The sequence below is a fragment of the Bos mutus genome, chromosome 19 (genome assembly GCF_027580195.1).
Source record: "Bos mutus isolate GX-2022 chromosome 19, NWIPB_WYAK_1.1, whole genome shotgun sequence".
Taxonomy (NCBI): Eukaryota; Metazoa; Chordata; class Mammalia; order Artiodactyla; family Bovidae; genus Bos; species Bos mutus.
The window spans coordinates 12056341-12079919 of NC_091635.1; the positions used below are offsets into that span (position 1 = coordinate 12056341).

Here is a 23579-nt window from a genome sequence, read left to right on the forward strand (position 1 = left end):
CCTTAAAGCTTATGAGCCCTCATTTGCCCCTCCCCGCAAACCACAGACAAGAACATCATAGAACCCACTTTAAAAACACCTAGTCTCTTATGACTGAATGTGAGACGTGAGAAACACCATTGCTCAGTTTAAGAGGCGTTCTTCCTTTCTCCGGCAGGATCTGCTCTGTTTTATGTGCAGAGGTGCAAGGCCATGTCTGCCAATCAGGAGAGTTCCATTTAACATGTGCAAGGACTCAGTACGGTATAGGCATGCTTTTTATAGAGCCCCTGTGATCCCAGATTGGCTTTAGGTTTGAAACCCTAAGCTTCGGTATGAAAAAAGACCAGGCACGGTGTCTTTGCTAATAATAGGGCTCACCTTCTGGAGCTGGACAGGGGGTGGTTCCCACTGAGGGAGAACTCAAGAGGATGATATAAGCCTTCAGCCCGAACAAACAAACAGGGGCTTCCCTGGTGGCTCAGATGGTAAAGAATCCACCTGCGATGCAGGAGACCCAGGTTCGATCCCTGGGTTGGGAAGATCCCCTGGAGAAAGCAATGGCTACCCACTCCAGTATTCTTGCCTGGAAAATCCTATGGACAGAAGAGCCTGGCGGGCTACAGTCCATGGGGTTGCCAAGAGTCGGACACAACTGAGTGACTGAGTAGGGCAGCTCTGAACAAACAAATCTGCTAAGGCTATTTATCACCCAGCTGGCAAGCTCTATCATGTTCTTCTCGACACCCCCAAAGAGCTCTGACCCCCAAAACAGGGGACCACAGGTGACTCTGAGAAGGCACCCAGATACTGGTGGTTAGAACCCTCTGCATAAGCTGGAGACACATACTAGCTCCTTACAGGGAAATTCTCCAAGTTCATGGCTAAAATCCAACCCAGTTAGAAAATGCTTCTTGAATAAGAATAACCTAATAGCTGTGGCTTTATAGAATCTAAAGATGTCTTACTAAAAACCTAACAGTTTTTTTTTTTTTTTTTACAATCAAACAGCTGTGAAAATAAACCAGTGCCCTTCAATGGACACCCCCATGTGTGGGACCACCCCACCGCTGATCACAGATCTGTCAGTCAACTTCCAGGACACAGAACTGTAAGGGGGGGTACTTTCTGTCCACGCTCCTCCGATGATGTGGAGATGGGTGACCAACAGGCAAATGCAAAAAAAGCAAATGTGATTTCAACTTTCTGGGTGGTGATTTTGGTACAAAAAATTAAGCAGGGGGTTGGGGGGGTTGCGGTTTCAAGTAGATTTTTTTTTGGCATGTATGTGAAAGCTCTTATTCCCAGATGAAATAAAAAATCCCAAGCAAGGTGAGACACATCATTTTATGTACAAACAGTCAATGGTACAGATGGAGTTACTTTTTATAAATATCTGCAGCAAATCCCCTAAAAAAAAAAAAAAGCTGTGAATAAAAACCACCTCACAGCACCAAGGGCCTGTCCTTCCCTAAAAGTGTTAACTTCCCAAGAGCCTATTCTTAGCCAAACACTTGTGGGGCCCTCCTGGGAAGGACAGGACCAGGCGAGAGCCTTCCCCTCTCCCCAGAGAGCCGAGGTGACGTGTAGGTCATCTGCTGCCCAAGACCCTGGAGTGATTAACCGTTTCTTCCCAAGACTTTAGTCATCCTTTTCAAGCTGCTGATTATACGTCTCTGTTTCCTGGCAGGGGCCCAGAGCAAGGGAGGAAAGGAACCTACAATAGTGGGGGGAAGTAGAAAACTCTGGCTATTCTGATAAAAAAAAAACAAACAACACTTTGTAATCAATGCAATGCTGTAAAGCCAATGGATCCAGTTCAGTAGAAGGAACACTGTGATTCAGGCTTCCGGAACCTACAGACAAGCATTTTTTTTTTTTTAAGGAAGAGAATTACTTAGCACCAATTTCTCTCTCTCCAGTAATACTTCCTTTTCCTCGGAGCCCTTGGCTGTAATGAGTCGGAGCGCAGTTCAGTGGTACTTTTCATCAGTAATGCAGCCGGGCAGGTGGGGGGCGCAGTCACTCGGCACAAACAGCGCTCTCACACCACTATGCAGCTCTGCTCAAGGGGGCCTCCTGACTCGGGGACACCGGCGGCCTCACCGTCTTCTCTGGGGGATGGCTCTCCAGCCCCAAGGGGCTTCACTCAAAGCGGCGCAGGTGGTTGTACAGAGACTGGACGTAGGTGAAGACGCACATGGGGTCCGGCTTGCGGCCCATCACCATCATGTCCTCCACCTCAATGAGGCGCTCGCAGTTGGCCAGGTTCCTGAAACACAGACACCCCATCAGAATGTCAGCCCCAGCCAGCAGCCAGCATCACTGCTGGGGAACACAGCTCAGCCCAGAGCTGGAGGCTCCTGAGTGTCCCCCAGTAGGGAATTCACATTACCCCACAAGAGTTTGTGGAGTTACTCTCTCTAATGCAGTGTTTCCCGAACTCCCACATGGAGGAAGCACCCTTCCAACTCGTGTTTTGACTTGACTGTTGTATTTCAGTCTCTCAGTCATGTCCAACTCTGTGACCCCGTGGACTGTAGCCTGCCAGGCTCCTGAGTCCATGGTATTCTCCAGGCAAGAATACTGGAGTGGCTTGCCATTTCCTTCTCCAGGGCATCTTCCCGAACCAGGGATTGAACCTGCACCTCCTGCATCGGCAGGTGGATTCGTTACCACTGAGCTACCAGAAAAGCCGCTTTAGCTAACTAGTGAGTGAGTGAAAGTCACTCAGCTGTGTCCGATTCTTTTCGACCCCATGGACTGTAGCCCACCAGGCTCCTCTGTCCGTGGGATTCTCCTGGCAAGAATATTGGAGTGGGTTGCCATTCCCTTCTCCAGGGGATCTTCCCAACCCAGGAATTAAACTGGGATCTCCTGCATTGCAGGCAGATTCTTTACTATCTGAGCCACCGGGGAGACCCAACTAAACTTACTTTAAATTTTCAGTGAAATTCAATTTCCCTTTCAGGTTTCACTAAATATTAAGTTCTGCTAAAAAAATTTTCAGTTTTTATTAATTTAGTCAAATTTATATGAATCAAAATGGTTAGTTTTATTGATAAACATCTAGCTCTGAAATTAAATTTCACTAAAAAAATCCAATGTCTATCAGCAGTGTATGGAGAATCAGCATAGACTATGAAAATAAATGTAAAATGAATCAGGTAAAAAATAAATCTACCCATATGCTTCCTAAAACAGTCTTTAACCTTTTTTTTAAAACCATAACCCATAGTTAGAGATCTTTCATGATTCAGCATACACATACCTGTATGGGGAAATAAAGTTTCACAAAAATATTGACCCTTTCTACTATTCATATTTTCTCTAGATTTCATCTTTCACTCCCCACTTCTTTTTTCAATTTTTTTTAATGCTGGTCATGAGCCATTAAGGGGCTTCCCAGGTGGCTCAGTGGTAAAGAATCCACCTGCCAATGCAGGAGATGCAGGTCCCTGAGTCTGGAAGATCCCCTGGAGGAGAAAATGGCAACCCACTCAAGTATTCTTGCCTGGAAAATCCCATGGGCGGAGGAGCCTGGTGGGCTACAGTCCATGGGGTCGCAAAGAGTCAGACACGACTAAGCATGCATACAAGGGTCACAACAACTCAAAGGTTTAAAAATTGCTTAAAATCATCTTGAGAGCCTCTCTCAACTCTGCCCTAGGCCTCATGCTCTGGGAAATACTGGTTTAACTTCTGGCCCACTGGGGTAGAAGAATGTGGAAACTGGGGCCTTTCACTGGGCTGGAAGAAAAGCCGTTCCCTCCATTGTTCCCAGCTGAGGGTGGGAACCGAAGGTACGGGCTTCAGGGTCTCGTGGGGATGAGCATGTACCTAGGAGTAATGGCAGGGGTCCTCTGTGATGCCCAGCACAGCCCCTCTCCCACCCTGCACCGGATGTGGCCAGACCCAGAAGGCCCAAAAGCAACTGCACTTGGTCCAGTCATCAGTGTCCTTCCTTCAGCAACTGTGTGCCCTCTTGTTCCAGGGTCCCTGGTCTTTTTGCCCCCATATATGAGGGGCTGGATGAACCACAAGCTGGAATCAAGATTGCTGGGAGAACTATTAATAACCTCAGATATGCTGATGACACCACCTGTATGGCAGAAAGCGAAGAACTAAAGAGCCTGTTGATGAAAGTGAAAGAGGAGAGTGAAAAAGTTGGCTTAAAACTCAACATTCAGAAAACTAAGATCATGGCATCTGGTCTGATCACTTCATGACAAATAGATGGGGAAACAGTGAGACTATTTTTCGGGGCTCCAAAATCACTGCAGATGGTGAATGCAGCCATGAAACTAAAAGACTCTTGTTCCTTGGAAGAAAAGCTATGACCAACCGAGACAGCATGTTAAAAAGCAGAGACATTACTTTGCCAACAAAGGTCTGTCTAGTCAAAGCTATGGTTTTTCCAGTAGTCATGTGTGGATGTGAGAGTTGGACCACAGAGGAAGCTGAGCGCTGAAGAGTTGATGCTTTTGAACTGTGGTGTTGGAGAAGACTCTTGAGAGTCTCTTGGACTGCAAGGAGACCCAACCAGTCCATCCTAAAGGAAATCAGTCCTGAATATTCATTGGAAAGACTGTTGCTGAAGCTGAAACTCCAATACTTTGGCCACCTGATTCGAAGAACTGACTCATAAGAAAAGACCCTGATGCTGGGAAAGATTGAAGGCGGGAGGAGAAGGGGATGACAAAGGATGAGATGGTTGGATGGCATCACGGACTCGATGGGCAAGAGTTTGTGCAAGCTCCGGGAGTTGGTGAAGGACAGGGAAGCCTGGCGTGCTGCAGTCCATGGGGTCCCAAAGAGTCAGACACGATGGAGTGACTGAACTGAACTGATATATGTGTCAGCATTCACACTCCAGCTGCACCCTTCCTAGCTACATGATTTGAGCAGGACACAACTTCTTGGGGCCTCAGTTTCCCCATCTGGAATAACAGCCACTTCACAGGGCGGTGGGAGGGATTAATGAGCGAATCACACAAAGCAGTTTGAGTGGCGTCTGGCATGGAGAGTTCAGTAACTGTGAGTGGTGATCACTGTTGCTGTTTGTATTGTAATGGTTCTCTCTAAACATCAGAGCAGGTCCTCAGGGGAAAGTGGCCGGAACTGGAACTCTAAAGAGCTGGGTTCAGCTCTTGGCTCTGCTCATTGCTCCAGCCTTCTGTGCCAATTCCTGGGGGTGGGGTAGAAATCAGCTTCCCACTGCCGCTCCCCTTCCAGGCAGGCTTGTTCACGCCCAGTACCCCGAGAGCTTTCTACCAGTCCCTACCGGCTCCCTGGCTTGCTTGCTCCAAAGACAAGCTGTGTAACATCAGCACGGGCCGTTCTTTGGTGCTGGCCTGATACCAGGCCTCAGATCAGAAACCAAATGTCAGGGTGAAACAGAGACACCTGTTCTGGATCCCACTGCTGCGTCCCCCTGGGTTTGGAGTGAGCAGCTAGTAAAGAAATCTGATGGGTTCATGGGGTGGCGAGTGCTTCTGGACCGATGAGCGGGCACCCTTGTTCCCCAGGATGGGCCAGGGTGGGGCTCAGTGTCAAGGGGGTTGGCGCTCTGACAAGAGTGTGCATGCAACAGTGCTTTGTTGAAAATCTGAGTTCCTGGGGAGGCCTTCAACCTGACTCCACCTCTCTGAGCTATCAGGTAGCATCTGAAGCCTTTTCCTCACCTGCAGCACAAGGATTCTCTCTCTCCCCCTCCCTCCCAGGGCTGCAGTCAGAGGATGCCAAGTGTTGTGCCCAGGTATCACCTCTGACAGCAGTGACCTCAGTAGTCAGTCCCTCCAGGAAATGTGGGCACCATTCAAACCCTAAACCTCAACCTTGGAAGAGAACTGAAATCCCATCCTCCAAACACCAAGCCCCTGGTGGAGGCCCTGCCTCGGCTGTGCTCACATCCAGGTCCAGGGAAGGGGCCCTAACTTCCTTCAAGGATGGTTCCAATTGCCCTGCTCTGACCATGGCAGGCTCTGACCATGAGGAAGTTCCTCCTCGCATTTCTTATGCTATTTTGCCTCTAAGTCCTTTCTACCTATTGTCCCCACAAGGCTATTCTCAGTCTAACTTTTTTCCCCACAGAAGAGCCTTTCGCATGTTGGAAGAAAATCTTTTGTCTTTGTTTTGGTTGCTCTGGGTCTTCATTGCAGCTTGCGGGCTTTCTCCAGTCGTGGTGCTACGATCACTTGCCCTGTGGCACATGGGATTCCAGTTCCCCAAATAGGGATCAAAACCATGTCCCCACGTTGGAAGACAGACTCTTAGCCACTGGATCACCAGGAAAGTCCCAGGAGAAAATCTTAATATCCACATCTTTCCCTACAACTAAACACGTCTGCTTCCTTCACCATGCCCACAGTGGGTACCTGGGACCTCTGCCCTGAGCTGGTGGTTCTGGTTTCTCTCTAGCCCTCTTCATGGAAGAGCACCGAGAATCGTTGGCATGTTCTGAGTTTTGTCCAACCTGTGCTTCATTCTAGAGGCTGCGCTGGGCCTCCCAGTAAGGACATCCCTGCCCCTGCCCAGGGTGGCCCTCAGGATGGGCACTAAGGTCTGAACCTGTCATCACCCTCTACCCCCCCAGACAGGAAGCCATAGGCAAGATGCTGGCTTCCCCAGCAAAGAACCAAGGGACTGAGCCACATCCATCTTGTCCCCACCCCACCAGCCATGACAGTAACGACAAGATTCCTCTTGTAGCTGTGCACATAGCTCCTTGGGACGGGATGTGAGCAAAGGAAAACGATGATGCACTCTGACTTTTATAAAAACATTACAGTCTCAAAATAGTAGGGGCCCTGATTGCCTTTTAAGTGAAAACATGACTGCTTTTGTGAAAATAATACAAGCTTGTTTTAAACAGTTGGAGCGGCATGGAACAACAGTCCCAAGGAAAAAGTACAGATCATTTCAAATGTCACTGCACAGCGAGAACCAGAGTTACCCTCTGCCTACTACCAACTTTAGATGGATTTACTCAGCCCAACCTTGTTTGGAGTTAAGAAAGGGTCAGAGGGTTTTCTCCTATTACTTTCTATTGTGATCTTCAGTACCTACAGGGCTGTCAGGGAAATGGAGGAGGTGTGTGAGGGGCTATTTTTATTTGTTTAAGCCTTTTCTAAATGCAGCCTGGGATGCCAGGGCTTGACTACAGCCCCTATCTGGTTTTTCAGACACATGGGCACTACAAATAGCCTGGAAGCTCCTCAGCTGGGCCGTAACCTGAGAGCAGGGCACATTCTCCGCAGGGCAAGGGGGAGCCTCAGGCACAGGGCCCGGGCCAGGCTTGCACAACGCCTGGAGATATGGGGGGCAGAGCGCAGGGGGTCACACACCCGTAATACGGGCCGGTCCTCCCGCTTTCCAAGCCCTGAGCACCTGTCCAATAAGGGGAGCTCACTGAGCTGTCAGCACCGCATCACTCACACAGATTAGGCCCCGGGAAGCTCCGGGGAGGCAAGTTATTGGGAGAGGGGCACACAAACCCCTCTCACTCCCCAGGTTCTAGAGGTGTGTGCTTTTAAGACCCCTTGCTCACTGAAGGGTCTGGAAACATCTTCCTGATGTCAGGGAGCCCTGACCCTGCCGCTTTCCCTCCTCCGGTCGCCCCATGGTGCCCGCCGCAGCCTGCCTGTCTTACGTCCCTCCTGCTGCCCCCGTGGTCTCCGATGGCTTCTCATAGCCCTGTGGGTCTGCTTGGCTTCTGCTATCTAACCTCAGCATCTGTTAAGATGCTGATAATCAGTATTCTCCTGGAGGTCTCCCTGTGTTTTCTTTGCAGCTTTTTTCTTTTGTATCATTATTATTTTTTTAGTTTATTTTTCTCAGCTTAAAAAAAATATTTATTTATGGCTGTGCTGGGTCTTCATTGCCGTGCGGGCTTTCTCTGGCTGCGGTGAGAGGGGCTACTCTCTAGCTGTGGTGCACGGGCTTCCCACTGTGTGGCTTCTCTTGCTGCGGAGCACAGGCTCTAGGCGCCCGAGCTTCAGTCGTTGCAGCCCGTGGGCTTCAGTAGTTGTGGCTCGTGGGCTCTAGAGTGCAGGCTCAGTACCTCTGGCCCACAGGCTTAGCTGCTCCACAGAATGTGGAATCTTCCCGGACCAGGGATTGAACCCTCGTTCCCGACACTGGCAGGCGGATTTCTTAACCTCTGGACCACCAGGGAAGTCTCGCTTTCCAGCTTTTCTAACCAACTTATTGTCCAGGAAACTAGGTGAGCCAAGCTGCCGTCCTCCCAGGAGGCCTTGGGTGGGCAGGCCCACCCCATAGCTTGCTCCCCCAGGTACCTGGGAGGTGATATCCCAGATGACTCATGGGGGGAGGCACCTTCCTCCCCCTCAGCCCTACTGTAGTTGCCCCTCCCCTACCTCTCAAGTCAGCAGAAAAGCAAGAACTCATCTCAGGGGCCCACAGACCATCCTCCCCTCCCCAGCTGGCCTGAAACAGGCTCAGGCCACAGGGAGGCAAGGCCAATTTTTACCTTGTTGCTTTCTCTGGGTAGGAGAGAGGCAAAACCTGGAGCAGGCTCCCCCTACTCCCGCCCCTGATTTGGGAATAGAAGAAACATCTGGTTGGAGTCTGCAGGCGCTGTGAGCTCAAACCTCGTGCTGAGCCACGAATCTCTCTGGCTCCGGCTGCCAAGGGAAGCTGTGTTCCCTGAGAGCTGGGGTGCAGGGCCACCATCCCAGGGCCCCCCCTCTTTCCTGCACAAGCCCAGCCTAGTCCAGGGCTTAGGGTGACCAAGGCAGCCAGGGCATGAGCTGGCATGGCCTGGCCCCCTGAACTCGATGGGTCAGCCAAGGGTAGCCTCACCCAGCGTGGGTGGGACTTGGGGTGCCTACATCAGAGGTCCAGGCCCTGCACCCTCTGACCATGTGCTGTTTTGACAGCCACCCTTTCTAGGCTTGCAAACAGCTGGATCTCCTCCTGGGGAGACGCCCCCTTCCCAACATGGAGCTGTTACACTTGGCTTTCCTTCAGCATCGTCTGGACTCAGTTGTGTAACACACTCCGTCCAGAGCTGTTTCTGCAATTAGGATGACAGCTAATCCCAAGCAGCCAAGAAAGGAATGACTTTCAAAGTATACAAGGGGTTCTTGTGACCCCAAGGGGGCCGAGGGGCCACGCACGTCATCTGGGACAACACAATGGGGCAACACTGGCGGGCCGAGCGATCATGCTCAGGTTCTCCGATCTGTCCCCCAGGGCGAGACCCTCGGTACTGGGCTCCGGGATGTAACCTGTGAGCTGCAACTCCTCCAGCCAGGCTCGGGGCCAGGGTGTGGGGGCTGGAACAGACTGAGGGGGGCAGGCAAGGCAGTAGGGGGGGCACCTCCTGGACACGGGTACCAGGGCTGCAGACAAGACACGGAAGGGGCCAGGCACGCCGGATGGTGGAGGCTCACCCCCCAGGCACAAAGGAGGGCGGGTAGGAGAGAATGATAAATGTTCCCTCCAGGAAACTCGGGCTCCGGGAGGCCTTACTGCCCTCCAACCCTCCTCCCCTTAATTCCCAGCATCAGGCAGCCCTCAATACCCTCATCTCTACCCCCGTGCCTGCCCTGGATAGGGGTGGGGGACTCGATGGATTGTGGCAACAGCTCCCCCGCCCTCTGCCTCTGTGTTCAACACACAGGAGGCCCTGGGGTGAGGGCAGGAGGAGGGGGAAGGCAGGGTATTTATTCCCTAACCCTTCCTGACCGGTCATTGTGAGCTGGTCGCACCCACCCACTGCCCCAAAGCACGGCTCTACTAGCCAGCCCTCTGCGTCTGCGTAGAGCTGCTCTCCCCAGCCCGAGGGTATCGCAGGACACCTGGCTTCTTCCCACTTCAGCCCACTCATTTACAAGGAATCCCTTTGTTAAACTCTCCTGCCTACTCAATTTGAACGCACCCCCGCCAACCCGCCACCAGAGCCCTGACTGATACACCCCTTTGCCACTCTCCTGACGCCCTGGGGTAGCCCTCAATCTATAACCAAATCCCAAGCTCCCCAGCACCTCCTGACCCCAGAATCACCCATCACCCCCTCCTCTCCCTACGTGAAAGTCGCTCAGTCGTGTCCAACTCTTTTGCAACCCCATGGACTGTAGCCCACCAGGCTCCTCTGTCCATGGAATTGTATTCTCCAGGCAAGAATACTGAAGTGGGTTGCCATTCCCTTCTCCAGGGGATCCTCCGGACCTAGGGATCAAGCCCAGGTCTCCTGCACTACAGGCAGATTCTTTACCCTCTCAGCCACCAGGGAAGCCCCTCCTCTCTCTATGAGCACGTCTTAAGAAGGTAGGCAATTTTATAATCAACGCTTTTGATCACATTTAGGGGAGCAAAATGGACCCACTGGAGAAGTCTGAAATGTCCCCCAGGCAGATATTACTCAATTTCCTGCTGTTCGGCAGCTGGGGCTTGGCCAAAGCAACCGTGCCTTCCGACCCCCCAGACTCACTCGGCCATGGTGAAGGCCAGCTCAAAGTTCTGCCGCCGCTGTGTGGGGCTCAGCGCGTTGTAGTCAAAGGCGTCAGGGAAGAAGGAGTGCACTAGGGCGCAGAAGGCCATCCCGTCGCTCCAGCTGGAGGAGAAGTTCTGCAGGTCCACGTGCTGCGAGGCCAAGGCAGGGGGATGAGGTGGAGAGGGGGTACGGTGCCGGCTTCAGCTCCCCCACCTGACTCGACCCCACGGTCCTCCCAGCCACTCCCCAGGCAACCATCCATCCAGCTCAGTAATAAGTGCCCATGCTTGCTGGACTCCCAGCTGGGGACCCATCGGGAGGGCATGGTTTCTCCAGCTCCTACCCCTCCGTCCAACCCTGGGGTTCCTGGAATGACAGCTGGGGGTGATGCCCACTCCAGCCTCTGGTCGGGGTCCCAGCGGCCCAGCCGGGCTCACCTGGTAGCCAAGTGTTTTGCTGCGGCACCACTCGAGCAGGATCTGCTTGATGCTGCTGGCACTGGCCACGCCGAAGCTCTGCGAGCGCTTCAGCTTCGCCCGTGTCTCGCCCTTCCCCCTGCGGACAGAGGGCAGGCCTGCTGGGTGGGGGCTGCGGGGCAGGGGTTGGGGGCTGCCCCTCAGCTGCCATCTCCTCGGAGACCATGCTTCACCTGCTCACTCAGGTAGCACGCAACCTCCCAACCCCACACCCACGTCTAGGCAGGAGCCGTGCATCCCAGAGCACAGCCTGCCTCAATGGGATCTGACAGACCAGCCCTGCTTCTAGCCTCTGGGCTGCCTTTTACTCACCACGCTGGTGATCTGGGGATAGAGGGCCTAAGCCCACCCGGCCCTCCTCCCCTCTGCCTGGAGCATCCGCTCCACTTCCCTTCATCCCACCCTCCTCTGAGCCTCCCTCTTGGGCTGCCCTCCCTGACGGCTCTTTCCTAGCCCAGAGGGATAGTTTTCTCCTCTGGGTCCTATGGACACTCCTTGATGGCCAAGATCAGGTGTCAGGGTCAGTGGGACACTTCCTGGGTTTGTCCCCCTCACTAAAGTCAGAGCCTTGAGAGCTGGGACTTGGGGTGGGGTTATCATCATACAGGCCTGGGCCTACCATTCAAGCAGTAGGCGTTAATATCACCAGAGGAAGGAAGGCTGGATAAATTGCAAAGTTGGACTTGATCTCTAAGGGGGTGGGGTTGGGGTGTTGAAGGGGCTGGTGGGCCCTGGGTCTCGCTGTGTCACCTCCCAGCTCCTACTGGGAACCCCAGGGACTGCCCTCTGGTCTCCCCTGTCACGCCCTGAAACCAACTTCTCCAGTTGGGTGAGGAATGTGGGCGTGAGGGTGGCCAGGGGCCCCTCTGGAATGCAGGGAGGGGGCTGGGCTCTCACCAGGCCTTGCCTGGCCCGCCTGCCCCCTCCTCTCCTCCCTCCATTGGTGCTGCCTGCCTCTCAGCCCACCCCACCCTGTAGTCAGCCCTGACCTTGTGTTTTGCCCAAGAGGTCACATATTGGGGAACAGAAAGGGCCAGCTTTGCTGCGCTGTGCCTGCCTGACCCTGGTCTGAGTCCTGGCCTCTCTGGGGGCCCTGACTGATCTGGAGAGCATCCGTACTTGCCGGCTGTATCCTGCTCCCATTTCTCAAACAATGCCTTCCGGGCCTGTGCCCCAGACGTGCGGGGCAGCGTCTGTGACCTCACCAGCTCCCGGCGACGCTCCCCGGGTCGATGGGCCTGAGTCGTGGCTGGTGGCTGCGGGGATGGCGGTGACTGGGGTGGCGTCACCAGCGGAGGGCTGAGTCAGGGAGGGAGAGAACCACAGAGTCAGGAACACAGACCCGCCCATCACTAGCTCACCAGGCCCCCGGTCCCCCGCCCCGGGTCCCCTGCCCCACTGAGTGTGAAATGAGGCAGCAACCGGGCTCCAGGGAGAGAGGAAACATCACTGGCTCTAGTCCCCAACCGGTTCTGCAGGTTTTCTGAGCTGAGCTGTTCTCTGAGGCAGGCCAGACAGCCCATGGGCCCCCCTCTCTGGGAGTAATCACCCCTTGTCAGGTGTCAGTGCCTGGGGTTGGGGGGCATTCTCCTTGCGGGAGGTGAACCCAGAGCCACCCCCAGGGCCAGGCCCCCTCCATGCCACCACTGAAAAGCTCCCCTTTGTCTCTCCCAGAACAGTTCGCCAGAAAGTCACAATCCTCCTTTCATTATTAAAAGGAGGTGGCGGGCGGGGGAGGTCAAGCCAGCCCCGCCCCCAGCTCTGATCACAATCCAGTGGGCCTGGGGGAGCCTGGGGACCCCTGTAGGCCAGAAGGCGGTAGACCTGCCCCAGGCTGGGGGTCCTACCTCCAGGGACCTCCTTGGCCAGGGACAGGAAGCACCCAGCTGGAAGGGAGGGGCCCAGCCAGGATGGATGAAGAGGAAAGCAGAGATGGTCCCACGCTCCATCTTCCTGGGTGGACTGAGACACCCCCTCCAGTCTGTGCACAGACTTGCTTTCAAGGCTCCTCAGTGAAACCAGTCTGCGGCCATAAAACCCTCTACCTCCTAGCCTCACTGCCTCATTTCCCTGGAGGTCAGCACAGGGAGCTCCCTGCAGGGGCCCAGGCAGCCTGGGTCCAAGGCAAAGCCCAGGCGCTTCCTGGGGAGGGACGATCCCTCCCCACCAGGGACTGGGGCCCTGACTCAGACTCACCTGTTGTTGTTCCTGCTGGCCGTCATAGCCCCGAAGCCAGAGCTGGACAGAGACCGTGGGAGGGAAGAATTCTTCTCTGAGGGACAAGGCAAGAGAGATAAATAACAAACCCTGGCCTCAGGGTGTGGGGCGTGGGGGGCACCACTGCCTGCCTCCCTTCCGCTGACCTGGCCCTGTGCCCTTTACCCAGCGTCACTCCAGGGCATGGGCGGGATCCCTGGGCTAAGCTGGCCCTGCCTCAGCTAGCACTTGAGGACAAAGGATGCTGGGGACATAGAGCAGTGACATAAAAGAGGCCTTTTACAGTGCTCCCTCCTGCTTTTGAGAGTACAGAGCCCAGGGCCTCTTGGGCTGCGTGCCCATAAACACTTTGATCCCAAGTTTTCATTCTGGAAACCTACACAGCCCAACCCCAGGACTTGCCACTGAGGCCTGACCCCAGGGCCCAGACAGGCCCCAGGGGCCACGCCAAAGTGTGCAGGGTGAGAGGCCACCTTCCAGCCACAACCTGGACCTGTAGGAAAAGCCACGGCGGTATCCTACAGGGTTGATGCTACTTCACAGCATCTCTAGCGGAGGAGTCAGGAAGGAGGGGCCCCAAGCTAGGGAAAGGGGTCACAGTGACAGGTTGGGGAGGCTGGGGGTTGGCCCAGGTTTTCTGAGTCTCTTGCCAACACCCCCACCCCACCCCACCCCAGCCCCTGCCCTCCCTCCCACTCTGAGGCCATGCATGCCCTCCTGCTCCTACCACTGGGACTGGGAGTCCAGGGGGTGGTAGCCTCGCTGGGGCTCGAGCTGAGGCCCCCCAGGATGGCGGCAGATGTGGGCGACAGAGCTGTGGCTGAGGTCTCCCCAGAGAACCTCTCGGAGACTCGTGTGACGGCTGTGACTGGCTGGTGAGGCAGCCGCAAGGAGAGGCTCACAGGGCGAGGCTTGGGGGGCTCTGGTGCTGGGATGGTTTGAGTGGCCTCAGGGGGTCCGTCACCTGGATCTGGAACATGTGACCAGCAGGGGGGGAGCTGTCAGCTATGGCATCCACAGGGGCTTCAGACCCTCCCAGGAGGACTCCAGTCTCTGTGAACCCTCTTCCCACCTTCTCCAGGAAGGCCTCCCCTATCACTCCAGCCTCCCTGACCTCTCCCTGCTGCTCCAACCAGACCTGGCATCTGCTTTAACTTTCAATAAACTGCCTGTTTACTGAACAGACAGTTCAATAAATAGTTGCCTCTCTTTCTACCCAGTTCAGCAGCTGGATGATTCCTCAGCCCCTGCTTGCTTTCCTCCAGAAGCGAGGAAGCTCAACACCTTCCAGGATCTCTCATTTTTTCCTGTGTTTACAAAGCTCCACTTCACACTGAATGAGGCTGCCCTCCCGTCAGCCTCTCCACCCACTGGGGTTTAGGTGCAGGTCCTCTGTCCCAGGCAAGAGCTGGCCTGGCACAGAGGCACAGCTGAAGCCCTGACCCCGAAGCTACCCAGCTCGCCCTCCTCTGCCGTCAGCCCCTACCTGCCCCGGGCTGGTGCCCGTTCTCGATGATACATGAGTTTGAGGTCCTTCTCATCTCCAACTCACTGGCCTCGTCATGGTGGTCCAGGCTCTATAGAGAGACAAACCCCACCAAGACCCAGTCAGCGGGGGGCCAGCTGCCCCTCCCCCACAATCATGGCCAGAGACCCTCCCTGATTCTGGCAGGACAAACATTTTGAGAGAGACAGTTCTGGGGTGGGGAGGGTGTTCAGTGATGGGCCCCATTCATATAAGAAGCTGACATGGACTCAGCCTCACCAACTGAACCACCAGGATCCTGGAGGCAGAAGCCTCCACTGGGCTCATCCCAGACCACCAAAATGCTCGAGTAAAGGTCCCGACTGGGAGTTCCAGGGCTTCCCTGGTTGCTCAGTGGTAGGACACGGGTTCAATCCCTGGTCTGGGGAGATCCCACGTGCCGTGGAGCAGCTAAACTCATTACACCACAATAGCCCGTGCTCTGGAGCTCATGAGCCATAACTGCTGAAGCCCCCAGGGCCTGCACTCTGCAACAAGAGAAACCACTGCCATGAGAAGCCCACACATCACGAGTAGAAAGTAGCTCCTGCTCAGCACAAGTGGAGAAAGCCTGTGCGGAGCAACCAAGACCCAGCACAGCCAGAAATAAATACATCTTAAAGAAAAAAAAAAGAGGCTGGGAGTCCGAAGGAATACGCAAGGCACCCAACCCCTTTGCCCAGGCAGGACCAGGTGACTGGGGTCAGGAGAACCCGGCCTGGGGCCGTGTCGGGAGCCCAAACCCAGTGACCTAAGTAAGGTCCTTCTGGGCCAACAATTGGCCCTGAAGCCCTCATGCTGAGGTCTTTTCACTGGCTGCGGGGTCACAAGATTTGCCTGGATGTCCAGAGTACAGAGGCCTTACTGGGTTCCATCGACCCCTCCGTTCCCTCTGGCCTGCAGCAGTTGGGGGTGTCATGTGGAGAGAGAGAGCCAAGACCAAGAGCGGGTGACTCAGGTCAGACGGTTGTGCCCCCTCTGGGTCAGTTTCCCTGCTGGAGATGAGGGCGTAGGCTACGCAAACCTCCATCATTTTGAAGCCTGCCAAGCCATCAGGCCCTTTGCCCGGGCATGCCATTCATACCACTTTGCTTCTGTTGTCCCAGGTCGATGCTAGCACACCCATTTTACAGATGGGACCTGAGGGCTCAGAAAAAGGAGACGCACTGTCCAAGGTTACCCAGTAAGAAACAGCTAAGATTCGTGGTCAGGACAGATGTTCTCTTCAGCCTTGGCCCTACCCTTCTTACGTGGAGGGAGGTTGGAGAGTACAGAGTATCTGTAAGCCTGATGGGGTCTGCCTGGCAAGAGAAGACAGAGGCAGACCCAAATCAGGGGCTCTACTCAGAGCCCACGATGAGTGGCTTGAGAGGTTGGCCATAACTCTTCTTAGACACTGCCAGACTGGCCCCCTTGTCTACCAGGTTCCCAGATGACAACGGCCCATCCCTGGGCCCCAGTGGCTCAGCTATGACTGTAACGAGTACAAGAGGTATCCACCCTGCCATGAGGGGATCAGTGTGGTGTGGGAGCCAGGACTGTGAGCAGATGACGTCAATCTAGCATGAGGGTGCATGCCTAGGACAAACTTCATCCAGCCCAGCGGGTCAGGGAAGCAGGGGTGGCTGAGCCCGGCGAGAGTAAGCCAGGTGGACCAGGAGTGGAAGCCATTCCCAGTAGAGCGAGTGATACCTGCCAAAGCACATAGACATTAAGGCCCAAAGTGTTCTGATCTGGTGGCGGGGGGGAGGCACTAAGCAGCTCAAGGTGCCATCCTGGAGAGCCTGGACTTGACTCCTTGGACAAGAAGGAACTGAAGGCCGTCAGCTCTGTTTTAGAAACATCCTTCAGAAACCAATGAGACAGTGGCATGGAAACGGGTGACCAGATGGCCAGTTACCTCCCTAGTCTCAGATGGGGATCTGGGGAGCAGAGATGGGGCAGCAAAAGAGTGGAGGACAAAATGGACTCAGCATCTGGGGAGAGTAAGTGGATATGAGGGGGGGGGGTAGTCACACGTCTTCCAAGCCTGGGCTTTGGGCCTGGGGGATGTGACTATGGAGAGAGAAGGGGGAACTGGGGGGAAAATAAGGACTTCAATTTGGGACGTGAGTATTAGGAGCGCCTGAGGCATCAGGGAGTTGAGGTCAGGAAGCAGCTGGATATTTGAGTCTGAAGTTTCAGAGGGAGGATGAACAAACAATAGAGGCGTAGGGGTCTCACATCCAGAGCCCAGCAGAAGAGCTGGCTGGGGGCCGAAGAGGCCTGGGATGGGCACCGTGTGCGGGGGCAGAGGAGGCATCTGCAGAGGAGAATGAGGAGCAGCCGCCAGAGGGAGGAGGAAGAAAACCGAAAGAACACTGAGAAAGGCAGGTGGAAGTACAACGAGAAGGCTGGCGCGTCAGTGGCTCCCAAGGTGGCCTTGGGTCCAGGAAAAGAAGGTCAAGGCAAGATCTAAAAGGGTCTATTGGGGTTAATCCAAAAAGAGGTGCTGGGTGATAGTTTAGGAGCTGCGTCAGAGGTGGAGGTGAAGGCAGGAGACAGCCTCGGGTTGAAATGGAGACACAGGAACTGCAATCATGGGCAGGTGGGGGCGGGGAAAGGGGTTTGAAGGGCTCACCCAGGCGGAAGAGGGGGACGATGCTTAGAGGCTGAGAGAAAGACTCTAGCAGGGTGAGGGGACCCTCTGTGGGGTGGGGACCCTGGGGAAGTGGAAGAGCATAGGATCGAGCCTGGGTTTGGAGAGGAGGTGGCCCCCTCCAACTTCTGATTCAGAAGGATGGAGAGAGAGAGTTCCCAACCGATACAGTGGAGAAGAGGGGGCCTCTCCTGGCCCCTCAGGGTGCGGGGCACCCCTAGGGCCTAACCTGAAGCTAACTCAGCAGACAGAGGGGAAACAGCCAGTCCACCGCGAACTCTGGCCCCGCCTGTCAGCAGGGTGCTCAGCTCGGGGGCTCCCTGTCCCCCCACACACACCCTACCCTGGTCCCACAGGTTCTGCAGGTCTAGGCAGGGGCCTGGAGGGCCCAGCTGGTGGTGAAACCATCTTCTCAGGAATGTGGGTCTCTCTGTGGGGCCCCACAGACACCTCCTCTTGCATGGCACAGGCCCCATGCTCTGCCTGATGGCCTAGGGGACCAGACACCACCATCAGACAGGAGGCAGGGTCTGAATTCCCATCAGGTGGTCTCCAGCAAAGCAAGAGGGAAGGGGCTGGACTGACTCACGCTGGGAGGCCAGACTCCCAGGCTCCCCCTGCCCTGCACTCCCCCACGCCTGAGATGGAAACCACTGCTCATCCAAGCAAAGGGCTCGGCCAACACCTCAGACCCAGGGGCTCCTCAGAGGCCACCCCCCAACTCATCGTCACAGGAGCTTGGGGGTTGGGGTCACCCCTAACCTCACCCCATGACTAAAGGCAGCAGCAGTGTCAAGGTTGGGGTCTCCTATCCCAACCCCGGGCTCTGTCCACAAAGCGCTCGTGCTTTCCAGGAGCAGGAAGGACCACTCGAGACAAATTTGTGCAGTCAGGCCCCAGCCGTCTCACCGATGAGGGGAAGGGTGGGGTAACTGCCCCAGTGGGATCTGAGTCCCCAAGCCCAGCCATGGGCCCCCAGCACACCCCTGCAGTGGTCGTCCTTTGGTGGGGGATGCCTGCTTCAGCCACAGAGAAGGGACTGGGCAGGGGGGCCCTCTGCATGCTGGGGCCAGGGTAGAAGTCAAGTCACCGGAGAGCCCTGGGGACCAAACGGGTCCTGGGGAGCCAACTGTCACAGCCCCAAGACCTGGGCTTTGTCTGAAGAAAGGGGAGGCTCCCGGTCAGGGAGTCCAGGCCCAGGAATGTTAGGGAGAGAGGTGGAAGGCAGGGAGGTGGGGGTGGGGGGAGGGGAGGTAAGTCAGAGACACTCTTCCTGGGGAAGTTTTTAAACACTGTTGAGAGGGCAGGAATAATAGTTCAGGCATCCTTGGGGCTGCCTGACTCCACGTGGGCTTGTGCGTGTGGACAGGGGCGCACGTCAGCAGGCCCAGCACAACCCCCATCCTGAGCCCCTAACAAGGCTGCCCCAGCCTCCTCCTCCTCCTCACTCACTCACACCACCGGTTTTAAAGACTCAATTCAAACTTCTCCCCAAAGCATTTAACTCTCTTATCACACAGTGTGTCTGGGAAAGGAAGGCAGATAAGGCAAGTCTGGTTTCTTTCACGTCCAATCTCGACGCTGCTCCTGGCAGCCACTCGGGAGGGGCTCCACTGCCTCTGACAAGGGGACCTGGTGGCTCCGGCTCAGCTAGGGACATTTCCAGGGACCAACTCTGGTGCAGCCTCCTGGGCCGGGCCTGGCCTGGCCTCAGGCTGCCCCCAGCCAGCTCCCTCCACTGGCCAGATCACAACTGTGGCTTCGTGGACACTCTTATGAACCCACCAGGCAGATGTCACTGTCATAACTACTCAGCCGGCTCGGCTCAGGGCCCAAACAGGGCTGGCCAGTCCTCCTGAGATACAAGGGACCTGAGGTCCAGCTGAGAGATGTCCCCACGGCCTCACTGCAAATGAGCCTTAAGCAGCTCCTGTTTGCTACAGGGTCTCAAGCCTCCTACAGGGAGTCCTCCCTGATTACTCCCACCCTACCGCCCTGCCCTCTCGCTCCTCCCTGAGCCTCCCTGGCTGCTCACTACCTGGCAAGGTCAAGGTTTGTGCACTCAGAAGTGGATTACTAAATCAACTCTGCATTGAGTTCAGAGCATATGTACATGCTAAATTCAACCCTCCTCCAACCCTGGCGGTTCCCACTTTGAAAGAGCAGGAAGCGAAAGGGTCTCAACCGAGGGTCTCTAAATCTCATTGCTTATCACAGAGGGGCAGTGGACAGACCAGCCTCCACACTGCCTGACCACTGTCACCACTGGCTCTCATGCGTGGATAAGACCCTCACACCTAGACTCCCCCATCCAGCAACACACACAAACTCACACACAAGTTTGAGAGGCCAGACAGCCCTGGCGCCCAGCTATGACTCTTTCCAGTCTCGCCCTAGAGACCCGATTCCCTGTTCATGACCAAGCGCCTGATCACGAGCTGCTGGTCACAGCGGGAAAGCGACAACGCGTGGATGACTCCACACAGCGCCCCTCCCTGCCAGAAACTGGCTTGGAGTCTGGGTGGGTGATCCTGAGAGGTGGGCTGCAGGAGAAGTGGAGGCCAGTGCCTCGGGGTAGGGGGAAGCTGCCTGGGACCCAGAGAGCCTCTGACCCATCGGGAGACCTCGACCATCCTCCACCCACAGTGCTGAACTCTGCCCGCTGCCCCACCCACTCCAGGCTTTTCTGAAGCCCAGAACCTGCTCCCCAACTGCGTCTCCATCCTGACCTGCCAAGAGGCTCCAAGAGGCTGCGGCACCCCTGATGACTCCCAACCCCTTCTTCCAGAAGGGCCCCCGCCTTCTCTCCAAGTCTAAGAATGGGCTTTCAGGGACCTCCGCACTCCCTGGCAGCTCCTTGACCTCCACAGAGGGCTCCAGCCTCACCTTCTCCCTCTGCTCCCCTGAAGACCCCACCCATTCTAGGACTTCACCCACCAGCTCTGCCCTGCTGTCTTCCTCACCTCTGGCCTCGACCAGATCTGTGACTCCACTTGCTCTGGGTCAGCTTCACCAGGATGTCCCTCACCCTCAGGACAACCCAGAGGGAACTGGCCTCCCCACAGATCTGTGACCCAGGAGTCCCCCAGTAGGGCTGCGCTCCCTGCCTCCCTGCTCACATCCAAAGACCTTCTCACCCTGATGACTGCCCCTCCAAGACAGCACTGCAAGGCAGTCCCGATGCTCCCTCCACCCACCCTTGGCTGTCCTCTCCTAGGACCACGGCATTTAAGTTACCCTGCCTGCAACTGCCCTCCAACGCCCATCCATCCATGAGGGAGCTTGCTGGATACAAGGAGGAGCCTATTCCTTCCCTGGCCAGTGCCCCTCACCACCACCCAACAGCCAAGAGGACTAGTTCACCCCACATGAAAGCGAAAGTGTTAGCTGCTCTTTGCCACCCCATGGGCTGTAGCCCGCCAGGCTCCTTTGTTTATAGGATTCTCCAGGCAAGAATATTGGAGTGGGTTACCATTCTGTTCTCCAGGGGATCTTCCTGACCCAGGGATTGAACCTGGGTCTCCCCCACATTGTAGGTAGATTCTTTACCATGTGAGACACCAGGGAAGCCCCATGTGACTGAAGGCCAATTCCCACTTAAAATAGAAGACTGGAGAAACTTCTACATATGTGTGTGATTTCATGTACATATGCATACATGACTCAGAGTATTTTTCTGAAACTTAGACAGCTGCTTCTGTGAGTAAACAAGTAGCAAATGTATGTTAAAATAAAAGCTCAGAAACAGTCGATGACACAGTTTATTAGGTGCGTGTGATCTCACAGTGATGATATTATATCCTGGCCAAGTAGTGGTCATGCTCAAAGGACAGAATTAAGTGTATCCATATTTCTAGATGGGCTTCCCAAGTGGCGCTGGTGGGAAAGAGCCTGCCCGCCAATGCAGGAGACTTAAGAGACACAGGTTTCATCCCTGGGTCAGGAAGATCCCCTGGAGGAGGTCATGGCAACCCTCTCCAGTATTCTTGCCAGGAGAATCCCATGGACAGAGGAGTCTGGCAGGCTATGGTCCCTAGGGTTGCAGAGTTGGACACGACTAAAGTGACTTAGCACGCACGCACGCACATGTTCCTTGACATTGGGACACTCAGGGGCTCTGTCACCAGCATGTTTAAGAACCTCTCACCCCACCCCCCAAGACAAAGCCCAACTCCCTGGCCCATCATCTGGGGGCCTTCTCAACTCACCCCTCTCCTCTCATACCCCACCAGGCTCCCCTCTGGCCACTGAGTCCTTTGAGCCTCTCTGAGGCGGTCGGTACAGCCTCACACACCACGCCCTGCAGCAGCAGGTCCTAGGCCTCCAGGACAAAACCCGCTAGGATGAGAGAACACCCGCTCTGGCTGCCAGCACTGTTGGGACTGCTCCATGTGGGGCCATCTCCCATCCAGGCTGGGACCTCTAGGGGCAAAGGTTAATCTGATAACCTCCCCCCTCCGCTTCCAGCCCCTTGAGGTGCAGCCCAGCCCACACAAGAGATCTGAATGAGTGATGGACTGAACTGAGAGGGACTGGCAGGTGCCAACTACCCAGACCCTGGAAACCCAACCCTGGAGCACATGCCAGGGGCAGGGTGGAAAATCCCACCAAAGGGCCACTGTGCACACCAGAGAACATTCTAACGACCCACTCCAGGAGGCCCCGTGATCAGGGCAGTGACTGGTCCACACCGGCCTCTGCCCCGCCCCCACAGTGTGGGTCGCTGGCCAGTCACTGACCCCAGAAATCTAGACTGCTCAGAACTGGTTCCCCTGGCCTCTACCCCAACCCCGTCTCTCCCATCACGGTAAGGATTCCCCGCCACGGTGAGTTCCCAAAGGCTGTGCCCAGCTGCGCCCCAACAGACTGGGTACTGCCCCCAACACTCACACCGCGCTGGAGTTCTCCACCTGGGTTAATCAATAACCCGAGCCGTCAGGCCTCAGTGAAGGGGCATCACAGGGGCGAGTCAACGGAGGTGGGGAAGTAGGGGGTGGGGGGTGTTGCTGACCATTCCAACATGTCGGCCAGGCCGGGGTTGGTGTTACAGCGCCCGAGTGCCAAAGGACAGTTGGAGACAGCGGGACAGAGCTCGGGGAAAATGGGACCTGGCTGCAAAGAAGGGAGGGGGTCCGAGACAGGTTAGGCGGGCAGTCTAAGCCCGTGGTTTCCCCGACCGTAGCCGGATCCCCACGACCGGGTCGCAGCAGCAGGAGCACGCACTCGGGACCTAGGGGGTGGCAGGGGTCGCGGAGCCACTCTCCCCCGGCGCACGCGAACAGGCGCCAGCGCTCCCCTAGGCTCACCTGGCTGCGGCCGGACAGCGAGAAGGTGGCATGGCTGGCAAACCGCGCGGTGCCCAGACGCGGCGCGCGGTTCGGGACGCCGGGCGCGGGCGGAGGGCTGGGTGTGCCGGGAGCGGGCGCCAGCCCGGTCGTCAAACCCAGCGACTCCACCTGGCGCGTCAAGCGTTCGAGCTGCGTCTGCAGTCTCTGGTTGTCGCGCTGCAGCTCGGCCACGGTGCGCGCCAGCGGCCCCGCCAGGCGCAGCGCCTCGGCCACGCGCTGCTCCACACCGCGCTGCAACCCCTGCATGTCCTCGTGAAGAGCGCGTACCGCGCCCTCCAGCGCCGCCTCGTAGCGGCCCAGCGCCTCGCGCACTGTGCGCGCCTCCTCGGCGTCGGGGGCCGACTCCATGGCCGGGCCGGGCGCTTGTTTGTCGGGGAGATCGGGCCTGACCCGGAGAGAATAGTCGAGCTCCGCAGCTCCGGACCGCAACTGGCCACCCCTGGCTGGGTTCATCCGGAGGGGCGGTGGGAGGGGCGGGCGGAAGGCGGGGCGGGCGGAAGGCGGGGCGGGCCCAGTGAGCCCCGGGACTGGGCGCCACGCGAGGGCGGGCCCTCAGGGGCGTGGTCAGCGGCTCCGGAGACCGCCCCCGCCCCGGTGTCCCGCTGGATGCCTCGAGGTGAGGGAGGTCCTCGGTGGCAAGTCCTACTGGGAGTGGAGACATCCCCACCCGACCCCACTCCCCGAGCCACACACACACACACACACACACACACACACACACACGCCCACACTCTGCTCAGAGAGACCTGAAAGCCTCAGCAATAATTTCCAGACCCCTGACCCTCACCCTGGGCCTGTCACTGTCCCTCCATGCCAAGCACACGGCCCTTACAAGCACATACTCACCTATGGATTCTTTGTCTGGAATTTCTTGCACCTGTTATAAGACCTAAGGAAGAAGGAGACAGGTGGTGAGGTCCCTCCCTGACTCTACAAT

At 56.2% G+C, this 23579-nt stretch overlaps 1 protein-coding gene across 2 annotated transcripts; it reads right to left on the bottom strand.

Moving 5' to 3' along the window:
• Positions 1 to 1307: 1307 nt before the first annotated feature.
• SMTNL2 (smoothelin like 2) lies at positions 1308 to 23081 on the bottom strand. 2 transcript variants are annotated; one of them, XM_014481796.2, is made up of 8 exons: positions 22601 to 23080; positions 14618 to 14708; positions 13859 to 14101; positions 13111 to 13186; positions 12034 to 12213; positions 10876 to 10993; positions 10436 to 10587; positions 1308 to 2251 (listed from the first exon to the last, which is right to left on the bottom strand). In XM_014481796.2, exons 1-8 carry the CDS (start codon positions 22988 to 22990, stop codon positions 2125 to 2127), a joined length of 1377 nt encoding a protein of 458 aa, XP_014337282.2. In that variant the 5' UTR covers positions 22991 to 23080; the 3' UTR covers positions 1308 to 2124. The 2 variants fall into 2 exon arrangements, with proteins under 2 accessions (XP_014337282.2, XP_070245357.1); XM_070389256.1 differs by lacking the exon at positions 13859 to 14101 and having other exon boundaries at positions 22601 to 23081.
• Positions 23082 to 23579: the final 498 nt, after the last annotated feature.

Excerpts from the sequence above, each read along its gene's own strand:
- SMTNL2 (XM_014481796.2), bottom strand. The coding sequence starts at position 22,990 with ATGGAGTCGGCCCCCGACGCCGAGGAGGCGCGCACAGTGCGCGAGGCG. Across the intron at positions 14,102-14,617 it reads CGGGCACCAGCCCGGGGCAG|ATCCAGGTGACGGACCCCCT; the intron begins GTAGGGGCTGAC and ends CACATGTTCCAG. Across the intron at positions 13,187-13,858 it reads CTGGACTCCCAGTCCCAGTG|AGAAGAATTCTTCCCTCCCA; the intron begins GTAGGAGCAGGA and ends CTTGTCCCTCAG.